This window comes from Pseudochaenichthys georgianus, unplaced genomic scaffold, assembly GCF_902827115.2.
Source record: "Pseudochaenichthys georgianus unplaced genomic scaffold, fPseGeo1.2 scaffold_655_arrow_ctg1, whole genome shotgun sequence".
NCBI classification, from domain to species: domain Eukaryota; kingdom Metazoa; phylum Chordata; class Actinopteri; order Perciformes; family Channichthyidae; genus Pseudochaenichthys; species Pseudochaenichthys georgianus.
This window is the reverse complement of record NW_027263210.1, coordinates 41,698-69,448: the sequence shown is the minus strand read 5'-3', so window position 1 is coordinate 69,448 and position 27,751 is coordinate 41,698. Positions and strand designations below refer to the sequence as shown.

The window sequence follows — 27,751 nt, the reverse complement described above, 5'->3', positions numbered from 1 at the left end:
CAACCAAGATATATTTAACCCTATATTTGTCTTTTTTTAATGACTGTTTTGTTTTAGCTTTTAGCAAAGGACCCTTCAGCAGAACCAGGAAGTCCAGAGACCTATGGGGACTTTGACTACCAGGTAAAACACTTTCATTCTCTTTTTGTATTCACTCCGTATCTATTACATCCTCCTTTTGTGTTGTGACTAATGTGTACTCCCTCCTGCTTCTACTGTAACATCTCCTTTGTGTATGCAGTCCAGGAAGTATTATTTTCTCAGTGAGGAGGCAGACGAGAAGCAGGACATGAGCCAGCGCTGTCGAGACCTGCAACATCAGGTTGGTCCTCCAAACTGATATTACGCAGCCTCCTTCCTTGTTTTTCTATCAAGCCACTAGACTCCTCAAACAGACATTTTTAACTAGTTTTCTTTCCTTTTATATTACTTACATTTGAAGAGTTGCTTGGCCTCCGATTTAGATCAGCGGTTTTCAAAGTGTGAGGGGGGGGCGCCAGAGAGCTTCTGGGGGGCGCCAAAGAGCTTCTGGGGGGGTGCCAAAGAGCTTCAGGGGGGGCGCCAAAGAGCTTCTGGGGGGGTGCCAAAGAGCTTCAGGGGGGGCGCCAGAGAGCTTCAGGGCGGGGTGCCAAAGAGCTTCTGGGGGTGGTGCCAAAGAGCTTCTGGGGGTGGTGCCAAAGAGCTTCTGGGGGTGGTGCCAAAGAGCTTCTGGGGGTGGTGCCAAAGAGCTTCTGGGGGGGTGCCAAAGAGCTTCGGGGGGGGGGGGTGCCAAAGAGCTTCGGGGGGGGGGGGTGCCAAAGAGCTTCAGGGGGGGGGCGCCAAAGAGCTTCAGGGGGGGGCGCCAAAGAGCTTCAGGGGGGGTGCCAAAGAGCTTCAGGGGGGGCTCAGCGTGAGAAAAAAATAAGGAGAAATAGTGAAATCTAGCTAGTTAACTTCAGCTAACTTTATGCGAGCGGCAACGTGGATCGATTTTGTGTGAAGTTACCTAAAGTGAGAGAGGAGACACTGGCCGTTTCTCAACGTCGAGGAGGCTTGCTTGGTAGCACATGTATGCTGGACATTTAAACAGTGATTCGGCGCCACTCGATGACGTAGTATGCTTGAAATAGTGGCTCTGGGGCAGCTTTACTCGACATTGAGAAACGGCCAGCGTCTGGCAGAAAACGGAGGAAGTATGACCACGATTATTTGAAGCTATGATTTTCGTGGACCGGTCCTGGCAGGGGCGGACTGGCCATCTGTGTGTTCTGGAGGATCACAGAACGGCCGGTCGTCAGCGGGCCGTTGACAGCCGGCACCGCCCGTAATTTGTATTCAAAAGCGAGTACCGGTCAAGGATGATCTGCGGTTAGTCTGCATTGCATCACCCGCCTGTGCGCATCACAGACGCAGACTCATTGTTCCCACTCAAGTAGGGCTGAGTGTAATAAGGAGGCAAAGTTGACGTTCAGTGTGTTGCCGGGAGCAAGCATTTATCCAAGATGTTGAAAATGTTAAAAAAAAAGTTTAACACATAAAGATAAAAAGTTATTGTTTAATGTTTTAAGAAGGTGACTCTACTCAGCCAATCAAATCGGTGCAGTCATTGAGTCAGCACGATAGATTCAGACAGACAGACAGACACAGACAGACAGACGGACACATACATACACACACACACATACACACACAGACAGACACACACAGACAGACACACACACACACACACACACACACACACACACACACACACACACACACACACACACACACACACACACACACACAGACAGGCACGCACAGACATACAGACACACACACACACACACACACACACACACACACACACACACACACACACACACACACACACACACACAAGAAGAGAGAAACAGTCGGAGTAACTTCAAATGGCGTGCTCAAAAAAAAGAGGTAGTCAGCGAAAACAGAGCATGTTCTCTTACTGGACCTCTTTGAAATTACCCCTGCATTATAGCAACAACAACAATAATAGCAATAATAATTTGGGGGGGGGGGGCGCGGCTGTTCTTATGTTCTCTGAGGGGAGGCTCACCTTCCCACACTTTGAAAACCCCTGCTATGGATGATATTATTCGATGTGTTTGCTCAAAATAAAATAAACTTTTACACATGCAACAAAGAAAAGAGGCCGTTACAATAGTCAAAACAAATCGGCTAAAATAACAAACGACATAGGTGTTCTTTCTTTCTTGATGAGGCTTATATAACTTCAAGGGTAATTGGACGGTTAAAAACTGTTCCTCAACGGCGTCTTTCTAGCCGGTTGCTGCCCATCACTGTCACTTTAGAGGAGGCACGTGGGAGTTGTAGTCCTTTGTAGTGTGTTGACTACAGACGTCCCAATTAGGTGGCCTTTCTTATCAAAACTAAATACTGGCTCGGACACATTTCCTGAGATCTTTTGAAGTGGGAATCCTTAAGATTTTAAACCCGTTTGATTTGGAGACAAATGCAGTTATAAGTGGATTTTAAGTCTGCCTTCAAATAAGAATAATTAGTGTAGTTCTATTCAGGTTTGATAGAGCCAAAATGTTAGAGCGAACTCCCTGAGAAAGTGAGGTTTTCTTTACGTTGATTGCTAAACAGACTCACATTGGTAATAAAGAAAGCAGTTCATGGTGGGCCTTTTTCTGTCATACTTTGAACAATCAGATTTCACGCTGTAGTTCTCAACACTGTACGGCAGGGGGGTCGAACTCAATTTCATCACGGGCCACATTCGCATTATGGTTGCACTCAAAGGGCCGGTTGTAACTTTAAAACTATATAAAAAATACATAAACTAATGTATTATATTACTTTATTGCCTCTGCATTGAATTATTATCGGATAGGGTAATAACTTCATAATTAACTCGGTCTGAAAGCAGAAGTCTAGGGGAAGTCTCTTCAGTGAGAATGTCACAAAATGATTTTAAAAAGACATTTTGAAGAAAGAAATTCAAATCTGAGAAAAAAAGTCACATTTGAGATGCATTGTGGGACATGTAGTTTATGGGCAACGTGCTTCTGTAAATCGCCATGTAACCGTATAACAATCATATTATATTCTTTGCAAGCTCTTGTGGGGCCACAGGAAATGAAGTCGCGGGCCGGATTTGGCCCCCGGGCCTTGAGTTTGACAAAGAAGGCAAAGAAGGGGAAAAAAGTGTTTCCCAATAAAAACCAAGTGTCATTGAAACCACTTGGAGAAAAAGCGCTGCACCCAGTGTTTCGTTTTGAATGTTTATACATTTTGAATTTTCCTGTTAATTGGTTTCAACCGGTATCTAGAGAACACGCTGACTCATAGCCTGTGAAACCCTTGAGTCATGATATGCATTTTCAATCCACACACGCATGCAGAACAAAACTACTATAATGTTAATCATCAAATAAATACATTAATTTGCTTTTGCTGAAAAACAGTTCAGTAGAAACGGGGTTTGGTTCCTTTAACCTCTTGCCAAACTATTTTGTTCCGTTTGGAGTAAAATACAACAATGATACACCGCACTTCAGATGCTTTGACGGCCCAGTGTTGCTGTGCTTTTGCAGCATGTTGTGGAACGTGTGTGTTCTTATTGATTCCCCGCCTGAGTCTTTGTTTGTGTTCCCATGCCTTGTTTTTCCACCACTGACTACATTTTGTGTTTTTTAAAGATGTAGTCAATAGTTGCATAACGCCAAGATAAAAGTGACACATTGCCTCGGGATGGAGCGGGAGCCAACAATAATTTGTCCTGCTCCCAGCCCACCTGTTTGTTTACTTCATAGCCCACGCATTAGGGATTAGTCATGCCTGTTGCTTTGAAAGCTATTTACTGTTCCTGCTAAAGCATGCAATCTGTCTTTAAAGTTCAGTGAAGGGTTTCAAACTGGAACGATGTGCAACAGGTGAGAATAAACGCCCCCCTTTTTTAATATTGGAATGCCAGCTTGCCTAACATTTTAAAGAGGCCCCATGATGTCCATTTATTGTAGTGTGTTCTATAGGTTTGTGTGCATGTGAATAGTCTGCAAACGCACTGCGTAACACTCCCTTTGGCTAGCGCTCCAACACATTGTACGTGACCGGCTATGGGGCGGGACATCTCTAAGCAGTTGACCAATCACAACCGAGCTGACCAATCAGAGCAGACTGGGCTCTGGTTTCCTCTCCTGCTGATGTTCAGGTGTATATCAGTACATACTGATATACACCTGAACATCAGCAGGAGAGGACTCTTTAAAGTAGAGACACTACATACTGATATACACCTGAACATCAGCAGGAGAGGACTCTTTAAAGTAGAGACACTACATACTGATATACACCTGAACATCAGCAGGAGAGGACTCTTTAAAGTAGAGACACTACATACTGATATACACCTGAACATCAGCAGGAGAGGACTCTTTAAAGTAGAGACACTACATACTGATATACACCTGAACATCAGCAGGAGAGGACTCTTTAAAGTAGAGACACTACATACTGATATACACCTGAACATCAGCAGGAGAGGACTCTTTAAAGTAGAGACACTACACACTGATATACACCTGAACATCAGCAGGAGAGGACTCTTTAAAGTAGAGACGCTACATACTGATATACACCTGAACATCAGCAGGAGAGGACTCTTTAAAGTAGAGACGCTACATACTGATATACACCTGAACATCAGCAGGAGAGGACTCTTTAAAGTAGAGACGCTACATACTGATATACACCTGAACATCAGCAGGAGAGGACTCTTTAAAGTAGAGACACTACATACTGATATACACCTGAACATCAGCAGGAGAGGACTCTTTAAAGTAGAGTAATAATAATACTCTCCACGCCCTGTAACCAGTATTACTAAAGCTTAGCGAGCTGTGCATATTCATGTATTTATGTACTGAGCGTCTGCTTTCTGACCCTGAGGCTAACGCTAACAATTTCACTATTGAGAAAGTCCCGTTCCGACACCAGCTGACTAACTTGACTCTGATAACTGGGCATGTGAAATGAGAACGAAGCATGTGTTCGAGCTCCTCTAAGCATGACGAGTGGGGAGTTGTGTACGAGTGGATGTTGTTTTCTTAATACGCTCGATCTGTCATGTTTTTATTTCAAGGAAACAGTTTTTCTTAAACTCTGTATTTTTCTGACACAATCCTCTTTCTTTTATACTTTTTTTTATACAAAAGTTGTCGGTGGCTCTGGAGGAGAAGTCGTCCCTGCAGGCGGAGTCTCGCTCCCTGAAGGAGAAGCTGCTTCTCTGCGACTCCGTGGACGTCTCGACCACCGCCATCACCGGAAAGAAGCTTCTGCTGCTTCAGAGTCAGATGGAGCAGCTGCAGGAGGAAAAACTACAGGTACTGTTAGAAAATATCGCTCGTCCCCGGCTTGAGCTTCAATCTCAGGATCCATGTATTTCTGATCCTCTCAAGCATGGAAGGAGTCAAAACAAAAAAAAGAGAATTTGTTGGTATTTTTCTCAAAGATCTGACTTTTTTTCTCAAAATTCTGAGTTTCACAAAAATAAATAAATAAAAATAAAAATTCAGAAATTTCTCAAAAATCTAAAGATTTCTGACTTTTTCTCAAAAATCGGACTTTTTCTGGATACTTAAAAATGTTAATAATCCCTCGTCACCGGCTTGAGCTTCAACCTCAGGGTCCATCATACTTGCCAACCTTGAGACCTCAGAAATCGGGAGCATTTCAAAACCACCGCGGGGGGGGGGGGTGCTAGTGGATCAACGGAGCTGTTAGATTAACATTAACGTGCTTATTGTAGTTCTGAGTGCAATGCCTTGCGGCCTGTAGCACCTTCCTCTTGATGTGGGCTAGACCAGGAAAGGAGTGAGCAGAGGGTCGAGTTGTCGATTCTTTTTCTGTTTTACTGTGACTATCTAGTTGCGCACGCTACTAAAGAGACGCGCTACTAAAGAGACGCGCTACCATGGCAACCAAACAATGGTGTAGCTGTAATAAAGTCCGAGTGGAAACAGTCGTGTGTAAATCTGATTTTGAATCGGGAGAAATATGACCCCGGGAGGAAACCGGGAGAGGGCTATGAAATCGGGAGTCTCCCGCGAAAATCGGGAGGGTTGGCAAGTATGGGATCCGTGTGTCTGGGATCCTCTCCAGAATGGAAGGAGTCATCACATACAGAGCATCAGCTAGTTCCTGAGCAGTGTCCTTCACATGCTGATATCCAAGAGAGGGAGTCACACAGTCTCAAGATGGAGGAGTAGAAAGCAGTATTCAATGTTTACTTCAGATTAGCTCCACGTCAGAAATGAGCATGCTTGATGTCTCTCTCCATAGAGGCTGAGTCATCATGTTAATCACATAGCTATCATCTGCCTCAAGCTGTCCTGATGCTCTTCCAGGTCATCACACATCCTGTCATGTTCACAGCTACAGTTGGGATACCTGTGTTAGCATGCTACTCATGTTGGAGGAGGACATTCAGTGTTTTCCCAACAGGTAGAAACACAAACCTTACAGTAGTAGTAGTAGTAGTAGTAGTAGTAGTAACAGCTAAGTACTACAAACTGCTCTGGTGTCTTTTTGTGTGTCAGGCTGGAGAACAGCAGAGATGATGTTCGGGTGCGATCGGAGGTCCTGGAGCGAGAGGTGGTCGAGCTGCAGCAGAGAAACGAGGATCTGACCAGCCTGGCTCAGGAAGCGCAGTCGCTCAAAGACGAGATGGACATCCTCAGGTGAGAGCAGACTTCCATCCTCTGACGTGTGCGTGCGGGCCGATCCAGAAGCTAACATTACAAAGGTTCCCCAACAAAAAGCCAATGGGAATTATCGTGTTTTCTGAACACTAAGGAAAGTAATCTCTGTGGCGAACGCACGACTGTGACGCTGGCATGTTTTGATTAGCAGGATAACCTCCACATGGGAAAACCGCTTTATGGTTTTTAAACTAAAAAGTAGGGATGCTCCGAGCGGCCGCCGATCGATATCGGCCGATACTCACTCTCTGCCGATCGATCGGTGCTCTCTAAAAATGCCGATCGCATGACGTAGAAATACATGACAGTTTTCTCTGTGCGGCAAAACAAGCTCGCCAACATGGCTTCACCGGTCTGGCAGTATTTTAAGGTGTCTGAAAATGACAATAAAATAGCGGTATGCAACGTGTGTGAAGCAGAAACCCTGCAGCTCCGCCCGCTGTGAGCGGAGCAACACACACACACACACACACACACACACACACTAAGAGTTAGACCTAACACACTTGGCTATTGTATCTACTTCTGGAACTAAACTAGTTATACATATGTTTATTCGTCACTCGTTACTGGCTCAGTGCATGAGACGATACTGACAGGCTGCCAGGAGAGAGGAAAAGAGAGGGCTTCCGCTCATCTCTCCCGTGTTACGGCACGTCTACACAACAGGCATAACAAAAATCTTGAAGCTGGGCGTGTCTGAGGCTTGGCGATTTCTCGCGACCAACAACCAATCAGGAATCTCCCGCCCCCGACATACAAAGCAATAGCGATGTTAAAACGAAGTAAACTGGATATAAACTCCCCAAACAGGCGAAAACCTACCAGTTCCACCCTCTGTCTCTGCCACCTCCCTCCATGCCTGGCTCCTCCGGTTTGTATCCCGTTAGTTCTGGTCGTAAAGAACCGGGTGATTTGCTACCGTAACTTCTCGTTTGGAATATGAGGAAATGAACTGCGGTCTGGCTCTCCCTGCTTACACGCGGTTTGATTGGCTAGCGCTTCTACTGTCAGATTTGCATAAACGGGATTTGATTGGCTGATGCCAGCTTCGAAAGCATCGGGAGCATCAAAAGTTGAACATTGCTCAACTTTTGATGCTCCCGATGCAAAGCCACGCTCCCCACAATGCAGTTCGGCGAAGATTCAAAATCTTCTACGTCACCCCATTCAAGTGAATGGGCGAAGCGTTGAAAGCATTTCTCGATGCCTGTCGTGTAGACGGGGCGTCATTCTCCAAAGTGAAAGTAAACTTGAATAATGAACTTCATTTGAAAGTAATAATTATGTTGGTTGTGGAAGCGCCAGAGAATGAGCCCCATTAGCTGAGTTTTAAACACCACTTTAAATGGAAGATCCCCATAGGCCCCGCCCACTCGATCGGATCGGTATCGGCCGATACTGATTCCAGCGATCGGAGCATCCCTCGCAAAAAGCTAGGACTGAAACCAACAATGATTGATCTCTTTACCAACGTTTACCTGTAGCTAGCTCACCTGTGCAAAAGAATAACTGTTTCAAGTTATTACCATTTAACTAGGAACTGTTAGTAATTCTCATTCGATCCCACAGGCGTCTTAAATCCTCCCTCGCTGAAGGAAAGGAAGTATTGGAAAACAAAGTGAAACTTGTTTCTTTGTTCAGAGGCTTTGAACAATGCTCTCCCTCTGAAGCAGTAGTTCATCTCTCATCAGTTTGCACTCTCAGAACCCACTCTGCCCACGCACAGACCGCTCGCTCCTCTGACAGCTGTGTTGAGAATATGAATTTCAAGCATTGACTCCGTCCTGCGTCAGAGTTGGTGATTTTTTTTATTTATTTCCAGTTAAAAACAAATCCACACGAGGCCATTGTGTTCGAGTTGTTTTTCAGAGCAATGTGTTTGTTCACTTGGTTCTATAACATGTGTAATAAACACTTAATTAGTGCTAATTCAACTTTACTTTCATAAGGCTGTTACTTGTTTTTATCGTGTAGTTATTTTTATTCTATTAACGTGGGTTTGTTTTATTTATTGATCTTAGTTTACTAATATTATTTTTGGCTATTATCTGCCGTGTCCCTTTGCTGTAACCTTTTCTACGTAGAAGTCATGTCATGGTGTGTCGAGAAATATCAGTCAGAATTCATGGTATCTGTATTGAAACATGTGTCAAAAAAGTCAGTGTTTAAAGGTCACCTATCAAGGTATTTTTAGGCAATAGCATAGGTTTCAGATATATATAAAAAACATGTCTATGAAGTGTTTTGCTCAAAATACCAAACAGACACCCATTCTAGCCATGCCTCATATCCCTCTATTTCACTTCCTGTTTCAAAAGTGCTGATTTGGGGATAAAGATTTAAGAAAATAAAAATAATAAAGGAGGGGTCCGAGCTCAAGCGGGACCCGGCAGCTACCGTCTAAACTAAATGCTGCCGTGATGAAACGCCATATCATGGATTATCAAGGATTCTCTCTGAAACAGTCTGGAGCTCAAAGGCTTTCTCTCTTGCCGGTTACACCACAAGGTGAGTTCCTTTCTACTTCCTGCTTCTTCACACACATGCTCTCCAGTACAGGTTAGCTCTGAGTGTTAGCGATGCTAATGTAAACACCGACCATATTACGTCCAAAACAGTCGGGCATTGTTTCTGATAGCGACGTTTCTGATTGGGCCGTGGGTCCACATTTCAGATGTTACGTCATATCGGACGCAAATCTGGATCAGCTCCGTTGTTCCCCGTTTTTAGAGATTTGGGTACGGAGGAAAAGAGAGGGTTTTATTTCCTCACGCTGCGTGAGTTCCCTGACACACCGGGGACACATAGTTATGTATAAAAGACATCAACAAGTTCATTTTGCATGATAGGTCCCCTTTAAACTAGGTATAGTATTTTAAGTCGAAATCATAGCAAAGTGCCAAATACATCAGAAAAAGTATATTTAGATTATGTTGAAAATATCCTCCAAAAGTTGTATCGTGCGTCAAAAAGTATGTTGAAAATACATTTTAAGTCAGAAATGTCAACAACAGAAAAATGAATCGTGTAATATGTTTTCAAAAAGTATGCTCTGTAAAAAAAAAACGGGCTCTTCTCCATTTATTAAGTTTAAGAACATTGGTTTTCTTTTATGGAAAATGTACCAGGCGTGTCCAAACTACGGCCATTTTGAATCCGCCCTCAGCGAATTCAAAAAGTGTAATACGGCCCACCAATGAAACTTGTGCTTGTCTTATGTTGTACTTCTTAACTATAGATTTAAAAATATATTACACAATAGTATTCACGTGTGAATAAATAAGACCACTTTTCAAATCAATCCAGTCAATTAAAGTTGTTAACATGATCTAACAAATCTAAGTTGATAAGAAAAAGCCCAATGACTTATTTACAAGCTTGAAATACACCCTTCATATTTCTCCTCATTATAGATTGATTTTTCTAACTTATAACTGACCTTATGAGGCGATATACCTCCCAGTGAGTGGCCCGGCCCTTTGTATGTGGCCCTCGGTGGAAGAAGTGTGGACACCCCTGATGTAGACCAATAGCATGGATATATTCGTTTTCATTGTATTCAGGACACCGGCTGCTTAGGATCCAAATGGCAGTCAACATAGGCCGCTACTTTATTTATACTATAAGAAATTGCCTTTTCTAATGCGATCTACAATAAACCTGACTGATATTATGTCTGGCTTCTAAGGTTAATACAGAAAAAAGGCATTAAGTCTTCAGTGTTTCCCCTAGGATGGAGTCATAGCAGCGGTGCTAAGGCACGTGGGCCCATCGTAATGTGAGCGTGGAGCGAGTGGAATTTGTTTTTCGTGCGTGCGAAGTGCGCCCCGCCAGTTTGTTTCCATGTGTCTGCCAGCACAAGAAAGGCTCTTGAGGCCTAGCACCAGGGCCGGTTCTAGCCAATTTGCTGCCCTAGGCGAGATTTTATATAAAGATTAAATGAAAAATCTCTACAAAAGATAAATACACTACAAAACTGTGGGTTTTCTCCGGAAGTTTTTCCTTGTGATGGTCTAAGGATAGAGGGTGTAGTTTTTTTCTTTTTCTCTGATATTCTGAACAATCTGTGCTATTGTATTACAGTAGCTGTAAAGTGTCTCTACTGTAGGCTATTTTTATTATATGTACAGCACTTTGGCTCGACCGAAAATCGTTTATCAATGTGCTTTAAAAATAAAACTTGATTTGATTTGAAAAACAGAAACTTATTGACATGGGTAATATACGTCAAAATGGCTTCAAATGTATTCAGTATTGTATGAACTTGTTTTAATTGGGGGGTGGAAGTCACATCCTCTAGGGGGGGTCCGGGGGTATGCCCCCCCCCCCGGGAAGATTTTTTTTTTAGCATTTTGGTGCACTTTGAGCACACAATTACTAGAGACCTGATCTAGGGGTACAACTCTAAAACACCCATATGAAAAAGATCTCTCCAACTTACAACGATATTTTTTGGTTTACCGTCCTATAGTATACATTGGAATGATTTCACAACCGGTTTTTTATTTATCCTAATAATTTAAGCCAATAAGCCACATCCCCCACTTTCATCACTTACAGCGCCCATCGTACAGGGCAAATGGAAAGTGTAACCGGGGTGAAAAGGGTGCTACATTTACTTAATTATGAATGTTGTTACATCAAGGCCGAAAATTAGGGATGAGCCCCAACGGTCAAAAAATGTTTTTCCCCTCCCAGAGCTACCAGCACAGCGCCCCCCAAATCTGGCGCCCTAGTACTCGGCCCTGCCGGTACATACAGTGGCAATGTCTCAAGATTTAGCAAAAATACACTTCTATTGAACATACAGTAGCACAAGGCCTGAACATCCACATGACAAACAATCAAAAGTGAAAAAGGGTGGCCACTTATTATTATTTTATAAAAGACCTGGCTGGCGCCCCCTAGCAGCGGCGCGCATATTTTAGCGGGCGGCGCAGCTGAATATAGGGGAAACACTGTTTTTAAAAAAAATGAAAAAAGTCATAGTATTATAAGATGCTACAATCCCCCACCGTGCTACGAATAATGAATTTCTTATTCTGTCCTCTCTCTCCCCCTCTCTCTCTCTCTCTCTCTCTCTCTCCCCTCTCTCCCCCCCCTCTCTCCCCTCAGGCACTCGTCGGATCGGGTGAACCAGCTGGAGTCTCTGGTGGAGACGTACAAGCGGAAGCTGGAGGACCTGGGCGATCTGCGCAGACAGGTGCGCCTCCTGGAGGAGAGGAACACCGTCTACATGCAGCGCACCTGTGAGCTGGAGGAGGAGCTGAGGAGAGCCAACGCTGTCCGAAACCAGCTGGACACCTACAAGAGACAGGTGAGGGGGGAGAGGGGGAGAGGGGGGGAGGGGGGAGCCACTTCATCCTCGAGGATAACATGGCTTTGCATCCAGAACACAGCTTACAGTCGCACTATATAGTAGAGAGAATATCCAACTGGTCCCACCCATCGCTTCTCTTAAACATCCCCACCATTAAACCCACCAGTCCTTCAACCATTTGCAAATCCACCTTTTGCCCTTCCTGAAAGGTCAATCCTGAACATGTCTCTGTTAAACACATATAGGATTAAAAATACTATTTAAACGAGTAAAAGGCAATCGGAGTACAAGATATAATTGAAATGATTATATTAACGACATTATGCTTTGTGACTTTCAGGCCCAAGAGCTTCACACCAAGCACTCTGCGGAGGCCATGAAAGCTGAGAAGTGGCAGTTTGAGTACAAGAACCTCCACGACAAGTATGACGCACTGCTGAAGGAGAAGGAAGTGAGTCAAAGATGTGTAGAGGGGTGCAGGAATGAGTCCTCACACCTAGAAGTAAATCGGCAGCTTTGTCGTCTCGAAGCCGATGGGTTTTGGTGAGATGCCTGAAATAATGTCCGTGGTTAACGCTGAACAAATGTTAACGGTTTGTTCTACGACAAACTTGAGCTGGAGAGAAAGCCTTCACTCCTCGGTCAATTCAAAGGAGACGTTTTGGTGCAGGAATGAGTCCTCACACCTAGAAATAAATCGGCAGCTTTGTCGTCTCGAAGCCAATGGGTTTTATGAAGATGCCTGAAATAATGTCAGTATAAAGCTTTCCATGTGAGGAATTGTTGACGGGCAGATCTCTATTCTTCAGTGAACTCCCACGTCCTGTAGCACCTTCTGCAATCTGACAGGAGTGATTAATGTCTTCAGGAACTCGTGGGAGTAAATAATAAAGACGTACCGCGCTCAAATGAAGTGTACATTTGCTTTGTAGCTAGTGTGAGTCTCAATGAAGAGAAACTTGATGCTCCGTGGGGTTCTATGTAAATCAGATTTCCCCCAATCACTGCCCTAAGTTTAAATCTAAAATTGACACGAATCAATTGCTATGATAGACCGGTTCAAATGATAAGAATAAGAAATGTCTTCCATATGGCCTTTCATTCATGCATGGCTTTAATATTCAACTTGTTACGAGTACATATACACCAAATAATGGATTTGGTCTCTGTGGTTCCCTATGTATAGCAAGAGAATTGAAATGTGTGTTTTTGTCCCTCCTCAGCGTCTGATCTCGGAGAGAGACACACTGCGGGAGACAAACGATGAGCTGAGGTGTGCTCAGGTCCAGCAGAGAGGTCTCAGTGGATCAGGTGAGTTGTCCTTTTACTTGGATGTGAGGCGGTTGGGTTTTAGTCGAGGTTTTATTTTTAAATTTTCTGAATCATAATACTTAAAGGGGACCTATCATGCAAAATGCTTGTAGATGTCTTCTATACATCAACATGTGTCCCCGGTGTGTCGGGGAACTCACGCAGCGTCAGGAAATAAAACCCCCTCTCTTTTCCTCCGTACCCAAATCTCTAAAAACGGGGAACAACGGAGCTGATCCAGATTTGCGTCCGATATGACGTAACATCTGAAATGTGGACCCACGGCCCAATCAGAAACGTTGCTGTCAGAAACAATGCCCGACTGTTTTGGACGTAATATCGTCGGTGTTTACATTAGCATCGCTAACACTCAGAGCTAACCTGTACTGGAGAGCATGTGTGTGAAGAAGCAGGAAGTAGAAAGGAACTCACCTTGTGGTATAACCGGCAAGAGAGAAAGCCTTTGAGCTCCATGCTGTTTCAGAGCCTTGATGATCCATGATATGGCGTTTCATCACGGCAGCGTTTAGTTTAGACGGTAGCTGCCGGGTCCCGCATGAGCTCAGACCCCTCCTCTTTAAAGCTTTATCCCCAAATCAGCACTTTTGAAACAGAGGGATATGAGGCATGGCTAGAATGATCTGTTTGGTATTTTGAGCAAAACACTTCATAGACATGTTTTTTATATATTTGTATATATCTGAGGCCGATGCTATTGCCTACAAATAGCATGATAGGTGACCTTTAATGAATCAGAAATTGAGTTTTTGTGTTGCTCCATCTATAATTAAATTAAAAGGTACAAATTGTTCTTTACACATGAAGAGTATATCGGTAAAAGCTTTGGAGCGGTATGTGAAGTCTAAATCTGCTGTTTGATTATCTTAATTGAATTACCCGCTGACATTTAATCTCTCTCTCTCTGCAGGACGACTGCGTGACAACGACGTCGCCGTGGGAAACCTCGCAGCTGAGATCCTGCCCACTGAACTCAAGTGTGTGTGTGTGTGTGTGTGTGTGTGTGTGTGTGTGTGTGTGTGTGTAATAAAAATCCATATAAACATAGGAATCCAAAATGTGTGACAACAGGATAAAATAGGATAACAGTATTTAAATGAACATAGAATTAGATTTAGCTTTTAAAAGAGATTTGGTATCAGAGGAACTTCGTGCAGGATATCAGCAGCCCTATATTTATCTTCAACAGTGCTTTAGCAACAGATGTCATGTATATTTGTCCAGGGCGTTGTCTGAAAAATGCTCGACATTCCCATTTCATCTATCCTCCACTTTCTTACTCCCCCTTTCATTGACTTGTTCTCCTTGTTCCTCCAGGGAGACGGTGGTGCGTCTGCAGAGCGAGAACAAGATGCTGTGTGTTCAGGAGGAGACGTGCCGGCAGAGAGTGGTGGAGGTTCAGGCCGAGCTGGAGGAGGCTCAGCGCAGCAAGAACGCCCTGGAGACTCAGAACAGGTAGAGAGAGAGAGAGAGAGAGAGAGAGAGTGTGACTACGTTTCTGGTGCCGGTCAACGTGTCTGAGCGTTTTCTGGAAATGTTGCTAAAATGTCTGTTACCAACTTGACTCAACAACACTGGCAAGCGCAAAACATCCAGGAGTTAAAAGCTAATGTTGGGCTATAAAGGAACTACAGCACGGTCACATGACTTCACGTCACCACCGCTAAGCTAAAGGAGGCTAATGTTGGGCTATAAAGGAACTACAGCACGGTCACATGACTTCACGTCACCACCGCTAAGCTAAAGGTGGCTAATGTTGGGCTATAGGAACTACAGCACGGTCACATGACTTCACGTCACCACCGCTAAGCTAAAGGTGGCTAATGTTGGGCTATAGAGGAACTACAGCACGGTCACATGACTTCACGTCACCACCGCTAAGCTAAAGGAGGCTAATGTTGGGCTATAAAGGAACTACAGCACGGTCACATGACTTCACGTCACCACCGCTAAGCTAAAGGTGGCTAATGTTGGGCTATAAAGGAACTACAGCACGGTCACATGACTTCACGTCACCACCGCTAAGCTAAAGGTGGCTAATGTTGGGCTATAAAGGAACTACAGCACGGTCACATGACTTCACGTCACCACCGCTAAGCTAAAGGTGGCTAATGTTGGGCTATAAAGGAACTACAGCACGGTCACATGACTTCACATCACCACAGCTAAGCTAAAGGCGGCTAATGTTGAATAGGAACATCTTGGAAAACAAGACCTAAATGCTATTGCTGGGTCATAACGTTATCAGTTTTTGCTTTTTAAATCAAACGTCCTAGCTGTTCCTCCACAACCCTCATTGTACACAAGCATGGTGTGTTGTGGACATGCAGTGCTAGTTCTCGTTGCATTGAGTGATCTTCCCCTGCGAGGCGCCGCAGTGTGTGTGTGTGTGTGTGTGTGTGCGCGTGTGTGTGTGTGTTCATCAACACCACAGTGTGTGTTCATTAAGCTGCTTGTTGGCTGCCGGTGGGAGTGAGATCTGCCTAAATGTCAACTCACCCTCTGGACTGTGTGTGTGTGGGCGGGACTGCAGAAAGCCAGATTGTCCACGACTGTGTGTGTGTTTGTGTGGGCATGTGGACATGTGGGTGGGGTGCGTGTGTGTGTGTCCTTTGCAACACCAGGGTGTGGGCAGCCGGATCATCACCCAGTAGAGTCGTGGAGGGGGGAAATGTACAGAGACATGATACTTTGTATATTCTCATATTCCTGAATCAACAAACTGCCTCTTTGAAAAGCACATGCCCATAGTCAGAAGTTACAAGAAGAATTGCCCGTATAACTATCAAATTAAATGCATAAAAAAAACATGTATTGCAAAACTGGTCAAATAAGGGAGCACACACACTTCGAGAACATTAAGGAAAAGCTACTTAAAAACAAGAAGACCAATAAAATCACAATATGGATGACAGACTTTGTTTCCTTCAATGATGACTAATTGATAAACCCCTCCAATATCGTGAGTCATATCGCAATATCTGTCAAAGTAATCGCAATTAGATATTGTTCTTTAATTGTCGGACTATAAGCCGCACTGGACTATAAGCCGCAGGTGTCTTAATGTTTAATTACCGTATGTAAGCAGTCCAGCCTTTCGGAACCCGTTGGTGATCGTGGATGTTTCGACGCTCCTCCACGCCGTCAGGATCCACTCGCAAACTTGAGCGAAAGTTGCTTTTCGCATGCGACCAGTTTTGGTGAAGGATTTATCGCCGCTAGTCATCCACGCCTCCCACTGAGCGAAGGGTTTGTGCATGAAAACGTCCTTTGCACAAACTGTCTCGCTCTCGTAATGTCCGTCTGTCTTGCTCTCGTTCTGTCTCTCGGTTCCACTTTTACTTTGGCGCGCTACCTGTCTCGCTCTCTTCCGGCCTCCAGCTTTTCCTGCTGGAGCCCGCCGCTTAGAGGTGGTGGGAGCGGACCGGTCATAGAGCCCGTAGAGTTAAAGGTGGTGGACTGTAACCTGTAAAAGCCATAGATTTAGGAGGTCCCCTAGTGGCCGTTAGCTGTAAAAATCCATAGATTAGCCGCACCGTTGTATACTGTAAGCCGCAGGGTCGAAAAAAGGCGCGGTTTATAATCCGAAAATTACAGTACTCATCTCTATTATAGAAATGAGAATTGTTGAAACATTGTACATAACTAACTAACCGATACTTTGCATACATCTTTCCACCCACAGCATCAACTTAAAGACTGTTTACGTTCACCATCTACTTCCCTTTTCGTGGCTGCCATGTCCACACTAACCCTCGTCCTTTTTGTTTCCTTCAAACATGTTCTTCTGTCCCTAACGTCTCCTCTCCCTGGTCTCTCAGGTTGGACCAGCAGCAGATCTCAGAGCTGCGTTCTCAGATCGAGGAGCTTCAGAAAGCTCTGCACGATCAGGACGGCAAAACCGAGGACGTGAGTGGAGACGGATTCTCATCTCCTTTCTCCTCTCTTTTCTGATGTCCTGATTAGGGCTGCAACAAACGACTAATTTGATAGTCGATTAATCTATCGATTAATGAAACGATTAATCGACTATTCGGACTATTACGCCTTGCACAATTTCTCAAGCGCTCTTATTTAGCCATCAACTTTTAGATGTAGCTTGAGGTTGTTTTAGGCATGTGGAAACTAGCAATGAAGACAATAAAGATGAATACTTGATTAAAAAATACATATTATTAAATTAACTAAACAAATTGTTTACAAAATGAACATTGCTTTTCATTTAAATTAAATAAATAATATTTCACATCAAAAGAAACAACAGTGTTTTAGCAAATAATAAATAATGTGAAGACAGAACTGTAAACAGAATAGCTGAAACTTTAACAAACTAAATAACTCGGTTACCTCTAATCAGTACCCCATGTTTGTATAATGGAGTTAACTCCGTGTGTTACTGCTAGCATACAGAACACCTGAGGTGAAAACGTTACTCGTGGAGGGGGGGGGCTACAGAGCTGCTAGAAAGACAGTCGAACCCGGTGCATTCCTCCGTCTGATAAATTGCTCGTGTTGCCGCCCTTACATGCTAAACTCTTATTGCACTTTTGGCAACGAGCATCGAGACGGGTAAAGTTTAACAACACCTCGGAGCGGCGTTCTCTCCGCCATCTCCTCCGTGTGTGTGTTGCTGCATGTAGCAGCCGCGTGTGTGTAAACGGCCCCGCCCCCTCCCACACAGACCAGGGAGAGAGATCTCGTCTGATCGAAAATACATCATAGACGCATTTGTTTGTCTTTTTACATATTCTAAACGAGCTGGCCACACTAAGACTGCGATATAATGTTTTTGTATCAATAATACATGACATATATTTTTTAAATGTCTCCAGTACCGATAACGTTGTAGCTTAACAGCGCGTAAAACGCACGTGATGACGTCACCAACGAATCGACGACTGAATTAGTTGGCAACTAATTTGGTAATCGATTAAGTCGATTAGTTGTTGCACCCCTAGTCCTGATGACAGAATATTGACACAGTGTGCACAACACTTGACAATGTGTAACTGATTGACCAGATGCGTGCACAGCTGCAACCAGGAGAAGCTGCAGAAACTTAACGAGTCTAAAAAAAGACACATGTATTAAAATAATCTAAAATAAGGTCTTAATATTGTAATAAAATGTCAGTCTAAAGCTTTTAAAAGTCTAAAAGAAAATTGGTACCATCTATTTTTACTATCCACATACGAGCACATAATGAATCCTATGATGAATCAAATATTTGTTCAACAAGAAAATAACTTAATTTTGGCTGAAGTCATTCTTCATGCATCAATACTTTTTTAGCCAATAATCAGCTGATCATCTCAGTTTTTTCATATTTAACTGAATATTTTTTTAGGTTTTTTTGGGGGGAAAAAAGCCACTTAAAGGTGGGGTAGGTAAGTTTGAGAAACCGGCTCGAGATACACTTGTTATATTCCATGGAATGCTCTTAACATCCCGATAGCAATGAATATCTGAAGTGCTTTGACAAAGAATCCATTAAAAAAATTCATCTGTGGAAGCCGTGGCGCTGTAAAAAGCACGACCAATCATCTGAGCCGGCTAAAGTAACTGGATGGCCTACCTGCCTGTCAGACTGCCATCTGTGCACAAACTTATCTCATGCCCTCATTGGCCATGTGCGTGTTCGTGTGTGTTGGAGGAGGGGCTCTGTAACGGCCCGTCCACACTACAGCTTCAAAAAAATCTTGGAGCTGGGCGTGTCTGGAGCTTGGGGATTTTATTCCAGCAACGCGACCAACAACCAATCACATGAATCTCCCGCCCCCGACATGCAAAGCTAAAAACCCCGGGGATTTTATGGGAGCAATATATATATAAACTCCCCAAACAGGCAAAAACCTACCAGTTTCCCCCCCTGTCTCTGCCTCCTCCCTCCATGCTGGTTCCTCCGGTTTGTATCCCGGGAGGTGAAGAGGGTCTGGTCATACAAAACCGGGTGATTGCTACGGCGATAGTTAGTTTCTCCTCCAACTTTTTTTGAAATATAGAAATGAACGGCGGGATATCTCTCCCAGCTTAGACGCGGTTTGATTGGCTGGCGCTGGCTACTCCGGCGTCAGAAGTTGAACATTGTTCAACTTCTGACGCCGGAGACGGACCGCTCTGCTACCCACAATTCAGTTCGGCGAAAAAGCGAGGCAACGTGACGTCACCCCATTCAAAGTGAATGGGCAGACGCGTTGGAAACCGTTTTTGAAGCTGTCGAAGCTGTAGTGTGGACGGGCCGTAAGGAAGTCTGAAGGAAGGGGCAGATTTTTTTCCGGCTGTGTATTTTCAAATTCTAACGCACTCGAGCTGGTTTCTCCAAAATTACCTACCCCACCTTTAATGACATCACCTTGGACTTTGAGAAACTGACATTTTTCACTATTTTCTGCCTTTTTTTTAGACCAAAATGTTCAACAAGGATCTAAAAGAAAGGATCACTCGATGATTAAAGCACCGTAGTTGCAGCTCTGGATGCACGGCATGTCTTAGTAGCGGTTGCAGTGTTTGGTTCATGTTGTGTGGGATGTATTTAACCCATGTGTGCCGTGGTGATTGTCTCTAACGTTCCTCTCTGTCTCTCTGCGTCGCCTCCTCCGATCTCCGGCCAAAATCAGGCCATCGTAAGTACGGCCCTCCCACACCCGGCCATGATTCAACTCTCGACCAGCTTTCAATGTGTGTTTGTGTTTAAATTAGAAAGCATTGTGTGTTTAGTTTGAGTTTAATACGTTTTCTCTTCTCCTTTTGAAGTCGTCCTTACTGAAGAAAAAGCTGGAGGAGCATCTGTAAGTAAACCCACTGTTACATCCAGATGTTCTTTAATTAGCATTAGCATCTCCATTAGCGCCACATTAGCATCCCCATTAGCATCCCCATTAGCGCTCACATTAGCATCCCCATTAGCGCCACATTAGCGCTCACATTAGCATCCCCATTAGCACTCACATTAGCATCCCCATTAGCGCTCACATTAGCTTGCTTTACTTCCTTGGGTCCACACATATATATTTTATAGCACTTTTTAATACTCAAAAGGTAACGCAAAGATCTTCACGAACCGGAAATACTAACACTACTACCCCGCCTTCTTCTTAGGTCAGAGAGCATATCTTTGTGATTAATAACAAAAATAACACTATCCAAATAAAGACAACAAGTAAACACAAACAAAACAACTTATCTCATCTTTAACCAACAAGTACAGAAATGATACGAAAATTATAATCATTTCAACATCATTAAGCCAATTAACAATCAATGTGTTAATTAATAACAGTCTTCTAAGCGGGACTTTATCATTGATCCAAAATTGGGAAATGTTTGCGTTGCAGCAGCAAAACGACAAAACAAGGCGATGCACACAAGAAGAAATTAAAGAGTAGAAATAAACGATAGTAGAATTTAAACATCTCAAAATAGAAAGATGTGCATCTGTTTTATGTATATCCTGCTTTCTTGAAGTAAACGATTATTTTGTGTTTGTAAATTATTGAGTGTTCTATTTTTATGTGTTTTGTTTTTTTTACCTCGGGACTGTGGGAAACAGTATTTCGATCTTTCTCTTGTGTACAAACATATTTTGAGATTAACAATAAAGTTGACTTTGACTTTGGATTAAAAAGACGAAAATATACAGTAACAGTGAAGATAAAAAAAATCTATAAACTAAGATAATAATTTATAGTTATTTATAAGAAACATAAGTCCTTGTCTAAAACACCTTAAATTGTTTATCAATATTATGTAATATGTATATATTGCTTTTCCTAGTGCTCAAAGACACTTAAAAATAAGCACTCAACCAAATTAAAGGTCAATAGGCGCTTTCACACGAGAGTACTTTTCCCAGGAATAGTTCCTGGGATTTTGCGTTCACACCAAAAAGATCTGGAACTAGAACTTTTTTCTGATTGACTATGTCTGATTGGCTGGGCGAATTGCAAACCACGCCCCGTAAAACTCTGAAAAGTTTTGTGAAGCCGCCATTGTATTTGCTGGCATTATTAGCATTAGCCCAGCGCAGAAACGCAGAGAGACTAACTTATAGCAACACAAAATAAAACATGGGAGCGGTGGAGATGAGGAGGTGTCGGCGTTCTGGCGATTTACTCGGAAGGCTTCAGTAGAAGCTGCTGGGACTCCCAGCAGCTTCTACTGAAGCCAGTCCCCAACTCCGGGGACTTTCGGCCGGGGACTCCGGGCGGCAGTATACGCCGTGAAGTGGTTTGCAGCCTGCCAGTAAACCCAAAGCAGAAGAAGAAGTGACGTCAGCGGCTTCATTTGCCTAATCCTCCCTCAGGGACTTATTCCGGTGTGAACTCGATTTACTAGGACAGTTCCAGGGACTAAAGAGTTCGGCGGAACTAAGTACGGCAAAGTGCTTGGTGTGAAAGCGGCTAATATGTATCCATGTTGTACCAAACTAAAGTGAACTCTCTCTCCTGATGTGCATCTGTTTCAGAGAGAAGCTCCATGAAGCTCACTCTGATCTGCAGAAGAAGAGAGAGGTCATCGATGATCTGGAGCCCAAAGTGGACGGCAAGAGTGAGTCGTTTCTTAACACCGTCAAGAAGGAGCATGATGCCAATATGTACCCCCTTTTTATTTATCCCAAACACGGAACACATTCCACACATGCAATAAAATAATAAATAAATGACGTAAAAAGAAAATGGAAAGAAATCCCCAAAATAAATACATTATATAGATGAGAGTAACACCTACGTCACTTCTGGGCGAAAATTACGGCCCCGCCCACTTTTGGGGGAAAACAACGCAGTCAGTTGAACGGCGGTCGATACAAATTCTGAAGTTGTTGCCAATCCGATCAGAAATGCTTGCAAACCGTGGATTGTCTGATCTTCAAAGAGCCCGGTCACGATGGCCAGACAGGCAAACGATTACATTCAATCTTTGGAAACCGACGATCGGGCTCGATATGTGGTTACATTAAAATCAGTAGGCGAGGTTGTAATTTCGCCAGCTGTTACTCTCATGAGCGAGGCGGAAAGTGGGCGGGGCCGTAAAGTGACGTAGATGTTACTCTCATCTGTGGACATCGATCGCCAACTGCTATATTCAACCATATATCGAGCCCGATCGTCGGTTTCCAAAGATTAAATGTAATCGTTTGCCTGTCTGGCCATCGTAACCGGGCTCTTTGAAGATCAGACAATCCACGGTTTTCTTAAATTTCTGATCGGATTGGCAAAAACTTCAGAATTTGTATCGACCGCCGTTCAACTGACGGCTTTGTTTTCCCCCAAAAGTGGGCGGAGCTGTAATTTTCGCCCAGCTGAAGGAATATACAGATGTGTACACTGAGGGCGATGCGAGTAGATTCTTAATGTCACGCTCTTGATTAGATTTTTTGATTTGATTTATTTCGAATGTGTAAAACAATAATAGAAAAATGTAACATGAGAATTATTACACGATACAAAATGAAGCAGTGTCCAATTGATATAGAAAAATATTACTGATTCTAAGTTGTGTATAAAAACATTATCTGGAATCTTGTATTCTGTAATGGCTGCCTCTTTGAGATTATATTCACGTTTGTTTTCCTCCCTCTCAGTGTTGAAGAAGATCGATGAGCTCCAGGAGAGTCTGAAGAAGAAAGACGCGGACATGAAGCAGATGGAGGAGCGGTACAAACGATATGTGGAGAAGGCGAGGACGGTCAGTGGAACTCGACATTTACACATAATATAGTTTACAGTTTGAACAAACGCTTCAGTAACTCTTAAAACATCGACGGTAGAAAAAAGACGGACTAAAGTGTGGCTGAAGATTTAAAGCTCTAACAAAACTAAGACTGGTCCATCTTACTTTGTTCCCTTTTAAAGTATGGCTTAATATGTTGGTCCAACAGTTGCATTATGGGTAATGTAGGCGCCAGATTTTGACGAAGAAGTATTTAAAATAAAATAGAATACAAATTAGTATAATACAGCAAAAATAATCAGAGGTGGGAAGTACAAATACTTTGTTACTGCACTTAAGTACATGTTTCTGGTATCAGTACTTTACTCCACTACTTATTTTCTGACAACTTTTTACTTTCTACTTCTTACATGTTGAACTCAAATACCTGTACTTTCTACTTCGTACATGTTGAACACAAATACCTGTACTTTCTACTTCTCTCATGTTGAACACAAATACCTGTACTTTCTACTTCTCACATGTTGAACTCAAATACCTGTACTTTCTACTTCTTACACGTTGAACACAAATACCTGTACTTTCTACTTCTTACATGTTGAACTCAAATACCTGTACTTTCTACTTCTCACATGTTGAACTCAAATACCTGTACTTTCTACTTCTTACATGTTGAACTCAAATACCTGTACTTTCTACTTCTCACATGTTGAACTCAAATACCTGTACTTTCTACTTCTTACACGTTGAACACAAATACCTGTACTTTCTACTTCTCTCATGTTGAACTCAAATACCTGTACTTTCTACTTCGTACATGTTGAACACAAATACCTGTACTTTCTACTTCTCTCATGTTGAACTCAAATACCTGTACTTTCTACTTCGTACATGTTGAACACAAATACCTGTACTTTCTACTTCTCTCATGTTGAACTCAAATACCTGTACTTTCTACTTCGTACATGTTGAACTCAAATACCTGAACTTTCTACTTCTCTCATGTTGAACTCAAATACCTGTACTTTCTACTTCGTACATGTTGAACTCAAATACCTGAACTTTCTACTTCTCTCATGTTGAACTCAAATACCTGTACTTTCTACTTCTCTCATTTTCCAAACAGCTGGTTCCTTTAGTCTGAATGTGTGTTTGGTGGCGCGAGTAAAGACGTTTAGCTTTCTACTTCTTACATGTTGTTATACTCTTTAAAACAGCTGCTAGCTATGGGTACTTTTTACTGAAGTACACTTCAAAGCCTCTTTACTTTCACTTGAGTAAAGAAGTTTAGTCAGTACTTCTACTTTCACCAGAGTATTTTTAAACACGAGTATCTGTACTTCTACTTGAGTAAAGGATGCGAGTACTTTTGCCATCTCCATAAAGTGATAAAGTGATTGTTTCTCAGGTGATCAAAACCCTGGACCCGAAGCAGCAGCCGGGCCCCGAGGCTCCGGAGATTCAGGCTCTGAAGAACCAGCTGACGGAGAAAGAGAAGAAGCTCCAACACCTCGAGGTACGAAGTCTCTGACATCAAGAGATGAACTATAAACCCCGTGTAGCTGCTTTTATAAATGACTAATGAACGATGATGTGTTGCAGCACGACTACGAGAAGAGCCGAGTCCGACACGACCAGGAGGAGAAACTCATCATCACCGCCTGGTACAACATGGTGAGTCTAACGGCCCGTCCACACGGCGGCGTGCGTTGAAGCTTCCCGGCTGGCGTGTCTGAAACTCGACCAACAACCAATCACATGAATCTCCCGCCCCTGACACACAAGCAGCGGTTTGATTGGCTAGAGCTTGTACTGGCATATGATTTAGGACTCTTTAAAGTAGAGACACTACACACTGATATACACCTGAACATCAGCAGGAGAGGACTCTTTAAAGTAGAGACACTACATACTGATATACACCTGACCATCAGCAGGAGAGGACTCTTTAAAGTAGAGACACTACATACTGATATACACCTGAACATCAGCAGGAGAGGACTCTTTAAAGTAGAGACACTACATACTGATATACACCTGAACATCAGCAGGAGAGGACTCTTTAAAGTAGAGACACTACATACTGATATACACCTGAACATCAGCAGGAGAGGACTCTTTAAAGTAGAGACACTACATACTGATATACACCTGAACATCAGCAGGAGAGGACTCTTTAAAGTAGAGACACTACATACTGATATACACCTGAACATCAGCAGGAGAGGACTCTTTAAAGTAGAGACACTACATACTGATATACACCTGAACATCAGCAGGAGAGGACTCTTTAAAGTAGAGACACTACATACTGATATACACCTGAACACCAGCAGGAGAGGACTCTTTAAAGTAGAGACACTACATACTGATATACACCTGAACATCAGCAGGAGAGGACTCTTTAAAGTAGAGACACTAAATTCCCCCGTCTTCTCCCTCAGGGCATGGCGTTGCATCAGAAAGTCTCCGGGGAGTGTCTCGGTCCGTCTAAGCCGGCGATGTCTTTCCTCGCTCAGCAGAGACAGTCCACCAACGCCAAGAGAGGCCTCCTCCGACACCACCCCAGATAAAACGGACACCGAGAGGAACCAGGAGAAGCACCTGAACTCCCCGTAACTTTGCCTTAATTTCCTCTGGATCCCTCAGAGAGGATTTCAACGCTGCTGCTGCCCCCTGCTGGCTGTCAACGGTACGACGGTGATTCATTTCTCTGTGGAGCCCTGGAGGACACAGAATAAAATTGAGTTTTAAAGTCCTGAAAAGAGGCTGAATCACCTTCTAAGGTGACTTGTATTTCCTCTGTAGCCTCGTGGACGCTATCCTGTTTCCTTACGGTTTGTTTTTAGTCTTTTATGCTCGAGAACAGGATGAAATGTGAACTAGTTGTTAAGGTTACAGTTGAAGAATGTTAGACTAGAGAGGAGTTATTAGGGGCTTTTACATTTACCATAATGAGGGCTCGAAAAGACTTGAAGCCACACAGACCGGTACATCCGAGTGGTTTCTCCCCAATGCTTTTATTTTGTCGTCTTGATCATGCGTTTAATTTGAAGATGCTCGAAAAAGTTGTGTTGATGGCTTTAGTCTTTTTTTAACCCCTTTTTCGGATCTATTTTCTCTCTAAAATTCATTATAAGAACTGGTTAAAATGTCCGTACACATCGAAGCCCTTTCCTATAGTGACGTTGTTAGTGCCTCAAAGAAAACAAACCTCCCTCTATGGTGGAGAATGAACATCTCAAAGTATCATATATTTTACATACTAATGTTCTCGACATTTTTAATTTATTTTTTTTATTCCCCTCTTCCCAAAGATTGAAACAGGGTTTTGAGGGTTTGGACCTTTTAATGCACTTTAGACTTGGCATTGGAATACACTGGAGTCCATTAAGATAAAAACACTAATAATAAAGACTCAGCTAATGGCTGTGTCCCGCTGCTGGACCTCATGGACACTATCGACTGGAAGGAAATGTCTCTACGCTGGAAATATGTGTGGACAGGAAGTCTAAGGTTTTAATACCAACACTTTATTTACTACTGTTTAATTTTCCCGTTTTCACCTCATGTAGTAATTTTAGTCCCAGATCAAAGCTACCGTTTGACTTGATCTCCATCCCTGTGAGTGTGTGTGCGATGGACTACGTGGACCCATAGACCCTGCTGTGTTGTGACGTTTTTCTACTGCTGTTTGAGTTCATATTTCGAGTGTTACGTCACTATCGTTTGCTGCACCTTTGAAGGGTTTTAGGTCGTGTGTGTTTTGTTTGAATCCTATAAAGGTCTCGTAGATTAAAGCATACTTCACACGGGGGTCTGAGAAGAAGATCTGTAGTCCTGTCTGTTCGACTTTTGCACTACAAATAAATGGGATCGTACGATAAGAAATGTTGGTCTGGCTGTTTTCTTTTTGGTGAGTAAGGACTCGAAGCGTTTCTGAACACTTGTCCAGAAGGGCGTGAGGAAGAAGGCTGACACACCTTGCTTCTTGTTGTGGATGCACTTTAATTGTGTCAGGATCTAAAGGCCACACTCGTTAGTCAGATTTCTCACGTCCTTTGGGTGGAGTGAAATGTTGAAAGCATTGTTTATCGGTCACAACTTTCTCTTTCAACTTTTTCTCGCTGAAAAACAACAAAGTAAGTTACCATAGCGATGTGGATGACACACAGACTATGCTCCAGTTAAAACAGTGAGTAAGTGCATTGAACAAATCAATGACTGGATGTGTCAGAACTTTCTCCAATTAAACAAAGATAAAACTGAGTTAATGGTTTTTGGAGCAAAGGCAGAACGTGTAAAAGTTAGCGCTGAGCTTCAGTCTGCAATGTTCAAAACAACAGATAAAGCCATAAATCTAGGTGTAGTCATGGACTCTGACCTGAGTTTCAACAGTCACATTAAAACAGTTACTAAATCAGCCTGCTATCACCTAAAGAACATATCTAGGATTAAAAGACTAATGTCACAGCAGGATCTGGAAAAACTTGTCCATGCTTTTATCTTCAGTAGACTGGACTACTGCAATGGTGTCTTCACAGATCTCACTAAAACATCTGTTAGGAAGCTGCAGCTGATTCAGAACGCCGCTGCTCGAGTCCTCACTGACACTAAGAAAGTGGATCACATCACTCCTGCTCTGAAGTCTTCACACTGGCTTCCTGTGTGTCAAAGAATAGATTTCAAAATACTGCTGCTGGTTTAT

General features: G+C 43.1%; 1 protein-coding gene across 1 annotated transcript in view; it reads left to right on the top strand.

The window, feature by feature from the left end:
* hook2 (hook microtubule-tethering protein 2) overlaps positions 1-26,934 on the top strand; it is a 38,275-nt gene extending 11,341 nt beyond the window's left edge. Inside the window, exons 7-22 of the mRNA XM_071202639.1 lie at positions 58-123; positions 242-322; positions 5,178-5,338; positions 6,555-6,701; positions 11,841-12,042; positions 12,386-12,496; positions 13,269-13,356; positions 14,285-14,351; positions 14,692-14,829; positions 17,196-17,283; positions 20,128-20,162; positions 21,839-21,921; positions 22,955-23,058; positions 24,452-24,559; positions 24,646-24,717; positions 25,488-26,934. Of these exons, the coding sequence (XP_071058740.1) occupies positions 58-123; positions 242-322; positions 5,178-5,338; positions 6,555-6,701; positions 11,841-12,042; positions 12,386-12,496; positions 13,269-13,356; positions 14,285-14,351; positions 14,692-14,829; positions 17,196-17,283; positions 20,128-20,162; positions 21,839-21,921; positions 22,955-23,058; positions 24,452-24,559; positions 24,646-24,717; positions 25,488-25,616 (1,680 nt within the window). The 3' untranslated portion in view covers positions 25,617-26,934. The remainder of the gene's footprint in view (positions 1-57; positions 124-241; positions 323-5,177; positions 5,339-6,554; positions 6,702-11,840; positions 12,043-12,385; positions 12,497-13,268; positions 13,357-14,284; positions 14,352-14,691; positions 14,830-17,195; positions 17,284-20,127; positions 20,163-21,838; positions 21,922-22,954; positions 23,059-24,451; positions 24,560-24,645; positions 24,718-25,487) is intronic.
* Positions 26,935-27,751: the final 817 nt, after the last annotated feature.